General features: G+C 39.6%; 1 protein-coding gene across 8 annotated transcripts in view; it reads right to left on the reverse strand.

Moving 5' to 3' along the window:
• Positions 1 to 12,130, reverse strand: part of TPP2 (tripeptidyl peptidase 2) — a 68,528-nt gene that overhangs the window by 20,551 nt on the left and 35,847 nt on the right. For all 8 annotated transcript variants that reach the window (XR_003519156.1, XR_003519154.1, XR_003519155.1 and 5 more), the window contains 11 exons: positions 11,716 to 11,864; positions 9,781 to 9,896; positions 9,070 to 9,238; positions 8,198 to 8,355; positions 7,626 to 7,702; positions 5,824 to 5,930; positions 4,002 to 4,156; positions 2,765 to 2,881; positions 2,424 to 2,524; positions 1,717 to 1,813; positions 760 to 897 (listed from right to left, as the gene is read on the reverse strand). Coding sequence is in view for 5 of the 8 variants with exons in the window: in XM_027589777.1 (XP_027445578.1) it covers positions 760 to 897; positions 1,717 to 1,813; positions 2,424 to 2,524; positions 2,765 to 2,881; positions 4,002 to 4,156; positions 5,824 to 5,930; positions 7,626 to 7,702; positions 8,198 to 8,355; positions 9,070 to 9,238; positions 9,781 to 9,896; positions 11,716 to 11,864 (1,384 nt within the window). In the remaining 3 variants the exon portion in view is untranslated. The remainder of the gene's footprint in view (positions 1 to 759; positions 898 to 1,716; positions 1,814 to 2,423; positions 2,525 to 2,764; positions 2,882 to 4,001; positions 4,157 to 5,823; positions 5,931 to 7,625; positions 7,703 to 8,197; positions 8,356 to 9,069; positions 9,239 to 9,780; positions 9,897 to 11,715; positions 11,865 to 12,130) is intronic.

Consider the following 12,130-nt stretch of genomic DNA (forward strand, 5'->3'; position numbering starts at 1 on the left):
CTCTAATAAATAAAATCTTAAAAACAAACAAAAAAACCTGTATGATTAAAAGTTTTTCTCCCTTTAATACAATAGTGCCAAGCACAGTGATTGGCATACACTGTGTGGAGTACACAGCTGTCTCAGGAAAAAATAAATCTGGAAGTTCTAATAAACACTTGGCACTGCTACATAGTGCTTTTCATCCAGTTCAGACCTGGGATCATTTCATATTATCTTAGATGATTTGCTCCCAGCCCATCAGATGGGTAGAAGCAGTGGGCAGGAAGAAGAAATAATTAAAATAAAAAGCTACACGAGGGGTGCCTGGGTGGCACAGTAGGTGAGCGTCCGACTCTTGGTTTCAGCTTGGGCCTGATCTCGGGGTCATGAGATCGAGCCGTGTGTTGGGCTCTGTGCTCAGTGTGTAGTTTGCTTGGGTTTCTTTCTCCCTCTGCTCCCTCCCCTTCAAATAAATCTTAAAAAAAAAAAAAAAAAAGCTACGCTGGCTAGTGTTCGCAAGCATCATCCATGCCCTCGTCTATCCCAAAACTTGATTTAGCAGATCTACATGGCTGAGAGGCTGTCATAGTCTGTTTTATAATAAGACAACTAACTGAGCTTCTAGTGGTATGTCAAAGAACTAAATACAAAACTATAGCATTAAAAAAAACCCAAACAAACCCAGAAAAACAAAAATTATCATAAATAACAAATCAGAGATTCAGTAGTTCAGGAAACAGCCTCAGTTAATTCTAAAAATCACTGCCAATTTTATACCTGATGTGGATAGGCATCTCCTGAACCCATCTGTCTTTTGTTCTGGTCAAATATAATCCACAGTTGGCTGTCAAATTCTGATTCATATAATAGTTCACAAAGTAGTGGGCAGCTTGGAGTTACTTCCCCACTCTTGGGCTATTAAAAAAAAAAAAAAGATTACTTGATATAATTTATATGATTTCTAATGCAGATTTGTAACACTGCTGTTGATAAGATTTTTACATTACAAGTATTAAAAATATTTTCTTCTGGTAACCAATTTTAAAAATGCAGAACATCCAGTATTTTGGCACTAATTAAAGGTATTTTTCTTTAACAAGTTTTTAAAAATACAAACCTAGCTATTTGTAAGCATTAATGAATACTATATATTCTTCAGTACCTCCAAGTACTTTATAAAACTGAAATTTGACAATTCATTGAAATCAATCATCTCCTGAACATTAAAACCAAATTCATATTATGCTTCAATAAGAGTTTTGCTGAAATCTTACTGATCCTACATAAACTCTTAAGATTCCATATTTACAGTAGTGTCAACTACCTTTATTGCTCATTCAACCCAAGAGTTATTCTGACTTCTCATTGTTTTAACGCCTGCTTCAGAGAAAAGCAATCAGACCCGCTATCATAATCAGACAGCATCTGGCACTGATGAGACATCTAACCACTGGACAGGTACCACTGAATAGGTATCAATGAATACAAAAACTAAGGCTCAAAGGCCAGGTCACCACTAAATTAGTTTATGACTTCTGACCCAAATAGTACTTGGACCATCAGAGATTATAATTTCCCAAAGAATAATTTCAAATTAACTAGTGTTAATTATTTGACTCTATTTCATACATATATATATACACACACATATATACTAAACTCCTTGTCTTTGTTTTTGACTTCATGATTCATGAACCAAAAAGTTCATTTTGAGGTTATACTTTAAACACTTACCTGATGAAAGTTATAAGTCAGGATCATCTCATAAAGCTGACGATTATTCGGCAAAACATCTCGTGATCCTAAAGGTTTTGTTTTTGCACTCAGTGGGCTGTAATTAGACAAACGCGTAAGTAATTTGATTCAGAAGTTCATTTACTGAGAGAAAAGAAACATAATCAACAAAATCTATAACACAGTACAATAAAAGTGACAATAAGCATTCCTAAACTCTGTCCTTCTCAGTATGTTTTATAATATTTTAATCAACTTACAGAATTCTTTACTGACTGAACCATAGCAATACGTAGTGTTTAAATTTTGCAATATTATGGAAACATTTTCAAACGTAAACAAATAGTTCTTAAAACATAATCAGATCCCAATATTAGGGCAACAACTGCTAACAGTGTTAAGGATGGACAGGTTTTGACTTGCACCCTCCTGTCCAAACTGCAGGTGGCAACGCACATGTCACGGGGGATCCTGCAGGTGCCACACTGAGAGCTTCACATACACGTTACTTAAGGCTCAAAGCTACTGCTGGGGCTGCCTCTTAAGAGAGCTGCCAGGATTCCTAGGCTGCGAAGTCAGAAACTGCATTTTCACCTTCAGCACTCAGATGATTTAAAAAGATGACTCTTTTCAAACAGTGTAAGAGATGTCCCCACTCCCACCATGCCAATGCTCAACACTTGTAGCCCTGAAACACTAAATGATACCGTAGGGTCTGGACCCAGCTCTTCAAAGTTATGCAGGGAGCCAGATCTTCATACTTCAAGGAGGACTGAACATCAAAACGATTGATTCCTTCCGACGCATGCTGCAAAGGATATTTATCAAATTAGGTTCTCAAGCTTTACTGATAATAAACCATATTTTTAAACATTTGGACCTAAAATAAACTTGTCTAATGCAAAGTTTATAAGCATCCATGAACAAAGACTACTGTTATTTTCAGAACCACAAGTAATCTGCCCATTAACGTTTAAATCCAACCAGTGAATTATTTCTCCATAACACAAATAACCGACATTAAAAATGATGGAAATGTGGAACTTACAATGTTTAACTGAGGAGCAGTACACACTATTCCATGGAAAGAAATGGTATAATCAATATTGACATCACTAAGACTTGCCCACCAACGAGCAATGCAAAACTCAATTGCTTTCCCACCCTGTAAAGAACAATAAAAATCACAAATGTGTAAATCCTGTTTCTCATTTTCTTTCAAAGTACTGAATATAAACAGTGTTTTAAAGCAATTCTAGCTTTTTGTACAGCTGTGTGTGGAGTTACAAAATTACAGTTGCAAAGACAGAGTATAGGCGTTTAAATACATAGTTATCTACTCAGACTCCTACAGTGCTTGTTATAGATCGGAGGCAGCTTTTTGGGAGCACACACAACAAAATAATAGTGAAAACAAACTGGAATAAAAACTTCAGACCAAAGGAAAAATGGTAGGAACAATGATAAGAAAAGGTGTATTACAGCTCTGTAAGGCATAGTCAATACCCACAGCTGAGTTTCAGGCTCAGAGCTGCCTGGCCATCAAAGCAAAATGAAATTATGGTCATTTACATCTTTCTCCCTATTAAAAAAAAATTAAAAACAAAAACCATTTTTAGTGTTGAGTTTTAAATTCGGTTTTCTAGTGAGCAGTACATGACGAAGTTTGAAGATGGCTCAGAGGATGCTAGCGCAGACAAGAGCACAAGCAGGCACCGGAGACCCAAGAGACACAGGAGAGACGCTGTCACTGCGTGAACGCACGAGGCAGCAGGCTTAAGAGAGAGCGTCAGTCCACTCCGCTTCTATGGAGGAAGAACCACAGCCCAGGGAAGGGTAGGGACCTGCCACACGGAGGTCATTCCGGTGGAAAGCAGTAGCGGCTTCACCTACACAGCAAAACAGCCTCCTGCAGTCTTCACAGCTGGGCATTAATAAAATAACAAGTAGAAAAATCTTAAATAAGGAAATAATTTCCTGTGTGATGAGGAAACAATCCCAATCAAGCTCCATGGTGTAAGCCGTCAGAATCTAGCAGACCAGTACTTTCCTTTGACTACATTTATGGAAGAGTTCAAATGATTACTATTTACCAACTTGGTCTCAAGTATCCCACTGAGACTACCCACCTTCCTACTTTGTTTATTTAGCGTTAATAAAATATTCAGCCCCGATACAGTCTCAATACAAACTATAAAATCAAATTCAAATACTGAGTCTTAGCCCATACCAAAAATAAAAAATGAAATCATTTTTGGGATTTCACACTGGTAATTAAAACTTACTAAGACAGGAAAAGCTTCAGTCAGTGTTCCTTTTTCTGGAAGGGAACAAAACTTATAGAATTCATGACTTCGATACGCTCTTTGCTTCACAAGCTGCACGGCATGAAGAACAAACTTGGCTGACACCTCAGAAGAACACGAACACACAGTAACTTCTAAAATGAGAGGGGAGGAAGCCAAGTTTTAAACTGACAGGATTTAAAACAGACATATGATTGTTTTAATACCAACTTTTTAGAAAACAACGTCTCAAGAAAAAAAAATGATATATTCAAAGGAAATCTGCATATTTCCTTAAAAACAAAGAATCAACAGAATATTAATCAAGATGAAAGGGTAGGAAAATAAACAAATCAGTATTAAAATGAACAACTGCTATGCTGCAAAGACCACGGAACAGCAAGCTGTCCACGGATAGGCACAATCTTCCTAATCAGGTTATTTTCAAAACCTTTCGCCCCTCTGCTGCTATGAGGAAACTCGCTTTTAGCTGAAAAACCAACCAATTCCTGATAAAGAGGATTTTAATTTTAGAAATTTCTATTTGTTATCATGCCTAAATTCCATTAGCGTCTATTTATTCAACTTCATCGATAACTTCCTAGTCTCTCCCTCCTGTCTACTTCTAGAAAGTATGACCATCAACTACACATCCTCAGCTTTATTCTGAGGCCGAGCTGGAGGCAAAACCAAAATCACTGTGAAGCAGAATCAGCATCTTATCTAATGCACACCCACTCTAATACAGGGAACTTAAAGCAAGGCTTACGTCTCTGGTTCACAAGGTCAAGTGGGCGCAGAGCTCTGTGAACCTAATCAATTGCTAAGAATAAAAAATCTAGTGTTAGGACAGTATTTCTAATTATTTGAAACAGGAGACATCTGCAGTACATTTTTTTTTTTGCTTTGATTCTTTATCTCCCCCATTTTACTGACACACAATTGACAAATAACACTGCCTAAGTTTAAGGTGTACACTGTGAGGATTTGATATATACATATATATTGTAAAATGATTATCACAATAAGGTTAGTTAACACATCAATCACTTTACATTCACCAATTTTTTTTGGTGGTGAGACTATTTCAGATCTGACTTTTAGCAAATTTCAAGTACATAATACAGAATAGTTAACTACAGTCACCATGCTGGACATGAGATTCCTCGAACTTATTCACCTTATAAGTGAAAGCCTGTACTCTCTGACCACCATCTTCCCATTTCCTCCCCATCCCCCAGCACATTTCTAATCTAAGACTGCGGAATGCTCTGAGCTACTTCCATTCTGGATCATTCAATAAATTCCTATTAAAAAAAAAAACCTAATTATTTTCAATACCAACCAAGACAAATCGTAATAATTAGAGCACTGTATTTACTGGCATTTACCACTGAAAAGATATTAGATTCAGTACTAATTAACCATAGATTTTCCTTCAGTATTATTAGTGTACATTTTATCAAAGCTCACTGTTCAACAACTCCATGGGGCCTGTAAGAAATCAGGTAGCCCAGGGCTGTTCCACAATACAACTCTGACTCTACTCATTAACAGATAGGGTATTATTCTAAATTAAGTTAAAATCTTGAATGTTAAAACATCTTAAGATAGCCTGAATGATTTGATGTGTGAACCAGTGCAAAATAGTACGAGATCTTAACAATATTTCAAACCTAACAGCAAATCTAGGGTGTCAGATGTTGTACTGTTATGACAAAAGCGTGGATTGGAGACATTTAAACTTTCTGTGGTCACAATCCCAGCAGACATAGAAGGTACATACAGATACGTGGTCAGGACAGACTCAGATGTTACTTACCAGCCCATGTTGCACCCTCAGGGACCTCAATAAAATGCCTTCGAATTTGACCAGGTTTAAAATGTACATCTGTCAAGGCTAGATCATAATGTGACGATTCGTTTACTCTGAAAATAAAAATAAATGGCTAAATGTGATGCTGTAAGCCCACTGGTACTCGAGATTTTAATAGTTCATCAGAAACAAACACAGGGATTTAAAAGTTGGTTACAAAACAGTGTGCACAACATTATCTCATTTTTGCAATGAGATAACCATGTCAGTGGTGGTAAGTTCCAGATAGCCCAGTGTAGATGATTTTTCTTTTTACTTGTCTATGCTACAATTTGTCTATAAGACACACATATACAGCTCCCTCATTCACAGGATTTCCCTATTATTAGAATCTGAACTATCATGAGTCCTAAATATTAAAATCAAAGGTAATGTTTTGTGTCACTGATACTGTCTTATAGCACTGAGTCTGGTATTAAACTCCTTATAGAGCTCCAAAATACCCCACTTTCCTGTGCCATAATGACACAGGAAAGAAGAAAACTATTTCCATAGCATTTCTGTAAGAAACCAATGACACATAAAGGTCAAATGTGTAATTTTCTACTACGGAAACCTAAAGAATATGCAAAGTACAAATTTTAGTCAGTATGACAAACATTTAATGAGTGCGTAGTATATATATGAGGCACTGTCGTTAAGAGCTACAAACACAACACTGAATACATTTTCCTTTGCCCTGGCCAATCTCAGGAGGACATAAAAACCACCAGAAACATTTAACATAATACGCTCTGGGTGGACAGAAGTGTTAGTGGAAAAGCCATAAAAGGTACGTGGTTCGTGGAAAAGCTTCCTGAAGGAGATGATGTCTCAGCTGATTCCTAAATCTTATAAATTATCTTGTCTAATTTCCTACTGGACTTCAGGGAAAATCTGAGACTTTAAGTGTTCTGCAATTTCTCCGTGTGTGTGTCACTTTTTATCTCCTGAATCTCATGTTTCTTACGGGCTGAGACCCGCTGCATACTTATTATTTACCAGTTAACTAACTCGGCACAAACTGTTAACTGAGAACTCTCCGTTGTCTCCAGAATTCTCATCTCAGTCTTGTCCTTCATCTACTCAACAGTTTGTTTTGTTCTGAAGATTCTGTATCATGGGCTCCACAGAGGAACCTGTAGGACACAGTCCCTGAGTCTTCAGCGGGCTCACAGTCAAATGGGATAAATCAAAACTGACAACGTCTTGGCTAAAGTCTGTACCGCAGACAGGGTGACGGGAAATGCTGGCTCTGAAGGACTGCTGTTTGCTATTTTAGAGAGCACGATCCTGGGCAGTGCCACCAAGAGGTCTTAAACAGGAAGCCGTATGACGGGAGCAGAGTTCCTCAGTTCCAGGGTAAAAGACAAGATGGGAAGGGGGAGTCTGGGAACAGTGACAGGAGAAGTGGAAGAACCAGAGAAAACAGTGATCCCACAGACGGGGCACGACAGTGGAGGGGGGTGGGGGGTAAAGGAGGGACGGAGTAATACCGTCCAATACTGCAGATGGATCAGTTAGGGGCACTGTCATCCCAGCGGAGTTTTGGCACAGGGAAAGGGCACGGGCGATGCCACGGGGGATTCTCACAGTCAACAAGCAATAGAAAAGACCACAGGGCACCTTGAACTTTGTGAGCAAGAAGCAGAACTAAAGCCCAGTTACCTGATTCTGGTCTATTCATCCTTTAAAAGTTCACACTATTTCCATAAATAGCCATTAAAAAATTCCAGGTAACAGTAAGCTGTTGGTAACTTGTTACTTACTTGGTTGCTATAACTGCAGTGATTGGAACTCTGAACAGAGGACCTGCATTAGGGGATGCTATATCATAGCCACATACCTTGAAAAAAGAGTAAGTTTCAGTATCCATAAACTTTTACAAGAGAAAAAGAAAAAAAAAGTGGCATCTATTCACAGAGTAAGTTAATCTAACATTAAAATGTAAAGGTCTTGGGGCGCCTGGGCGGCTCAGTCGTTGTCTGCCTTCGGCTCGGGTCATGATCCCAGGGTCCTGGGATGGAGCCCCGCGTCAGGCTCCCTGCTCCGCGGGAAGCCTGCTTCTCCCTCTCCCACTCCCCCTGCTTGTGTTCCCTCTCTCGCTGTGTCTCTGTCAAATAAATAAAATCTTAAAAAAAAAAAAAAAAAGTAAAGGTCTTAAACACAAGTTCACGCCAATTTTCTGATGTTGGGTCACATAATTAACAGCAAACAGCCTAAACAAATGCATGCATAACCACCCCTGACCATTTCGGACCAATGGGGAGAGAGACCGCCGCACGGGGTGCTTTTACACAGTTTAGAGTACTAGGAAGCAGCACTGAAGATGCACCAGTACCTCTGTATAGTGTAATCCTCCTCTTAGGCCCCTGGGATCCACACGTATGTTTACGTGTCTACATTGATTCATGAGCTCCAAATGGCTGGGACACTGAACCCAAGATGAATTTGAAGTTAAAGCTAAATGAAGCTGAAGGGATATTTTTTCAGCGTTTTCTAGCGTGGAAAAGACCAAAAATTAAAGATTAGTACTTTTTTCCTTTTCTTCCATTTTAAAAAGTTCTATCTTCTCATAAAATCTAGCAGATGAGTTTAATCAGCTGTAAAATGCACTAGGGCCTGGGCTTCCAAAACACAGCTTAAATAAAGCAGTCACAGAACCTTCCCTACATCTTAGGGCACTTGTGATCCATTCACACTTTTATCCAACATGGCTGTAACCTTAAAATAAGGCGTTTTCGTGAATACCTGTCATTACTGCATGCAGATAACAGCATCTGACTGAAAGGAAGATGCCAAGTACACAGCGGTGACTACTTCATTTACACCTCCTTGAGCTGCAGTTCTCCCTGGCTGCTTCTATTTCCCATTCTCCAACCGAAACTCTCTCTTACATCCAAGTAGTAAGAGTGGTAAAGAAAAGGAACTGGATGGATGTTTTACTATCCACAATTTGATAAAACCCTGGGTCACTGAAGGCCCAGGCTACTGTTTTCCTCAGTGGTTACCAGGCTGAGCTGAGCTGATACTGGGATCCCTGCTTTGCTATCACATCCACCCCCCTTAAGATATATATGATTTAAAATAATAATATTGTTAACTCATGTTTTCTCTTTAGAACATTAACCCAAATGGCATTTCTCTCATACGACAGTATTCATTCAAACCACAAATGTGAGCACTTCGGCTTACTGCCCATTTATTACTAACCGGTATTTTCAGGAAATACAGGTTCAATGCCAACGCCATGATCTGAAGGTGCAGCCACCTGAACAGGGTCTCGGAGGTAGATGCCGCGGTTATTTCCAACGGTAACAGTGAAACCTAATTTATTAGCAAATGATGTATTCTGAACGAGGTAGTCATAGGCTTTATCAACCTAATTAAAAGAATACAAACAGTAAAATATCAATGGTTCGGTCAAGAAAACATTTTGTTATAAATTACCAATTCAATTTCAGTCATAAAAAAGTACAGGCGAAAAGCTAGTTTCTACATTTGCCTCTCTAAACTACGTGGTAACCCTACATAAGGGGGAATTCTACCCTTTCAGACAAAGCACCAGCCCGACCACTCACCTCCAGCTCCGCTCTCTAGATTCACACAGCTAGTCCCAAGTGACAAAGTCAGGCACTCCTCCATACGCCATTAGATTCACAGGTTTTACCCTCCCCATCTTCGCTTGGAATTTCTACCCTCCATGTGACTTAGGTTTACTGTATTTCTCTCTTACTGAAACAAATTTGTCTCAACTACAAAATCTGATTTCATATCCTCTTTGCTTACCAGTTCAGAAACTATTATGATCATATAATGTAGAATCAGATAAACTCAATCACTGTTACAACAGGAAATGTTATCCAGTAATAGCTAAGACTGTATCTTGATGATTAATCCATTTTTCACAACAAACAACACTACCTGAATAATACCATGTCCTTGGGCAAATACTTCTATATTGTCAGCCTTTACTGCAGTATTTTCTAGAGCTCTTCTGACTGAATGAACCGTGTAGTTAACATTATTAGCTTTCAGACCTGAAATTTGAAAAAGCAAAAGCAAGAAAAGAGTATTAGAGAGCTTGCTACTTGAAACCTTCTTCCCCTCACCAGTAGAGAGAACATGTACATTCTCTGGCTTTAACGTCCTGTGTTTCAACACTCATTTCTTAATCTTTCTGAAAAAACTAAACTACAACAGCCTAACTCAAACTGCTAGCATCACGTAAGGATCTCATTCAATAAAAATCGAGGTGTGCCCGTTACGCAAGGGCACCAGTGTGCACTCTGCAAAGGTGATGCAAATGTGTGAAGCAGATACCTGAAGGCATTCGAATGACATTTTCTCTAAAACACTGCTGGTCAAGTGGGCAGCCGGTTGGCTCAGATGGTAGAACACGTGACTCTTGATCTTGGGGCTGTAAGTTTGAGCCCCATGCTGGGTGTGGAGATTACTTAAATCTTAAAACATTGCTGGTCAAATGATATGGTTGCCAGGGATACTAATCAACCTGGCTGTGTTACAGAAACCAAGGGAACTTACAACAAACCAGCAAAAAACATGCCGAGGCCTGACCACAGCTCAATTAACTCAGCATTTTTGAGACTGCATCCCAGGTACTGATACTGACTAAAAGCTTCCTGGGTGATGCCAGGAGTAGCCAGGCTGGGAATGACTGTTCTGTGGGAAGGATATGGAAGCCACCAATTTGTCAACTTTGTGTTGACTGCTGTTGTTAGAGATAAAAGATGAGTAATACTGCATTCCTGTCCACTCCAGAGTTCATCAAACGTATGCGCACTTACAATATGTTAAGAAACGAACAAAACAAACATGAAAGTATGCTGCTTTAAGAGTGAATCGAGAAAGGGGCGCCTGGGTGGCTCAGTCATTGAGCGTCTGCCTCTGGCTCAGGTCATGGTCCCAGGGTCCTGGGATCGAGCCCCGCATCGGGCTCCCTGCTCAGCGGAGAGCCTGCTTCTCCCTCTCCCACTCCCCCTGCTTGAGTTCCTGCTCTCGCTCTCTCTCTCTGTCAAATAAATAAAATCTTTAAGAGTGAATCAAGAAAGTGGCCAATTTTATCAGTGAGCATCCAAAAGAAGGGGACGCTCTATCACGGGAAGGAATAGGAGTCGAACCTTACCAGAACGTACGGGAGTTTGCAAGGCCAAAAAATGGCACGAAAGAATTCTAGGCAGAGAGACTAAGCTGTACAAGGACGAGAGGCTGGAGCAACCCTGAAATGTGGTGAGGTTGAAGAGAACTAAGAAATGAAGGCAGAGAGTCCTGAGACCTCATGAGAGGAACGCTCCTAAGGTGGAAGCTTTGTGACAACCTGGTGACGGCAACTGAGTCCCAGTCAATGCCAATGCCACCTAATCAATACCGTGACCCTCGGGCACAACACCCCAGAAACTCCTACCTCCCTTCCCACTTCAGTTATCCCCACAGCAATATTCATTACCTTTTAATGTGTAATATAAGCTAATTTTAAATTCTATTTACAGTCTGTCTCCCACAGCTATGATAAATTCCACAGGGGCAGGTACTATTGAGCCAAAATAATGCTTGACAGTCATTAACAGCAAATAAATGTATTTGTTGAATGAATGAATACACATTCAAATCCTTATTATCACACAATTATTTTCCATCTTAAACTTTACTTTGAGCCAGGACATGACCAATTCCACACATTTTCTCACCATGAGAACTTCAGAAAACACAAATATCTGTCTGCAATAAAGAGAAATTTATTCAATTACTTTTTATGACCACTGCCTGACTTCATATTATGCTATAAACTGAAAACAAGAGTTGAGTTAGACCAAGTAGAGCACTAAGCAATGTCCTTACCTGAAAGTATCAGGGCGATGCCCCCACACGCATTGGGAGAAGACATGGACGTCCCGTTCATTAGCTGAGTTCCTCTCAATGTCCAGTTGGGAACAGAAGCAATGGCTCCTCCTGGCGCACTGACACTTACTCCAAGGGCCCCATCAGCACTAAATGAAAAGCCATTAAAGTCTGCTTACGATGGTGAGAACTGGATCAACATGGGCATTCGTAAAAAGGCCACTAGTCAAATAGATTAGAGTACAATACCATGGATAATTTGCAGTATTGGAATCAGTTGTAAAAAAATACCCAGCACAGCTATTTCCCCGTTACATTGCAATTATCTTCCTTAAAAGTGGACAAAATCTTGTAAGTGTGTTTTTATGTATCTGGGATTATGCGCCAAAGGTATCAGGTGTATTTCTGGAGGGAA

The sequence above is a fragment of the Zalophus californianus genome, chromosome 3, assembly GCF_009762305.2.
Source record: "Zalophus californianus isolate mZalCal1 chromosome 3, mZalCal1.pri.v2, whole genome shotgun sequence".
Classification (NCBI taxonomy): domain Eukaryota; kingdom Metazoa; phylum Chordata; class Mammalia; order Carnivora; family Otariidae; genus Zalophus; species Zalophus californianus.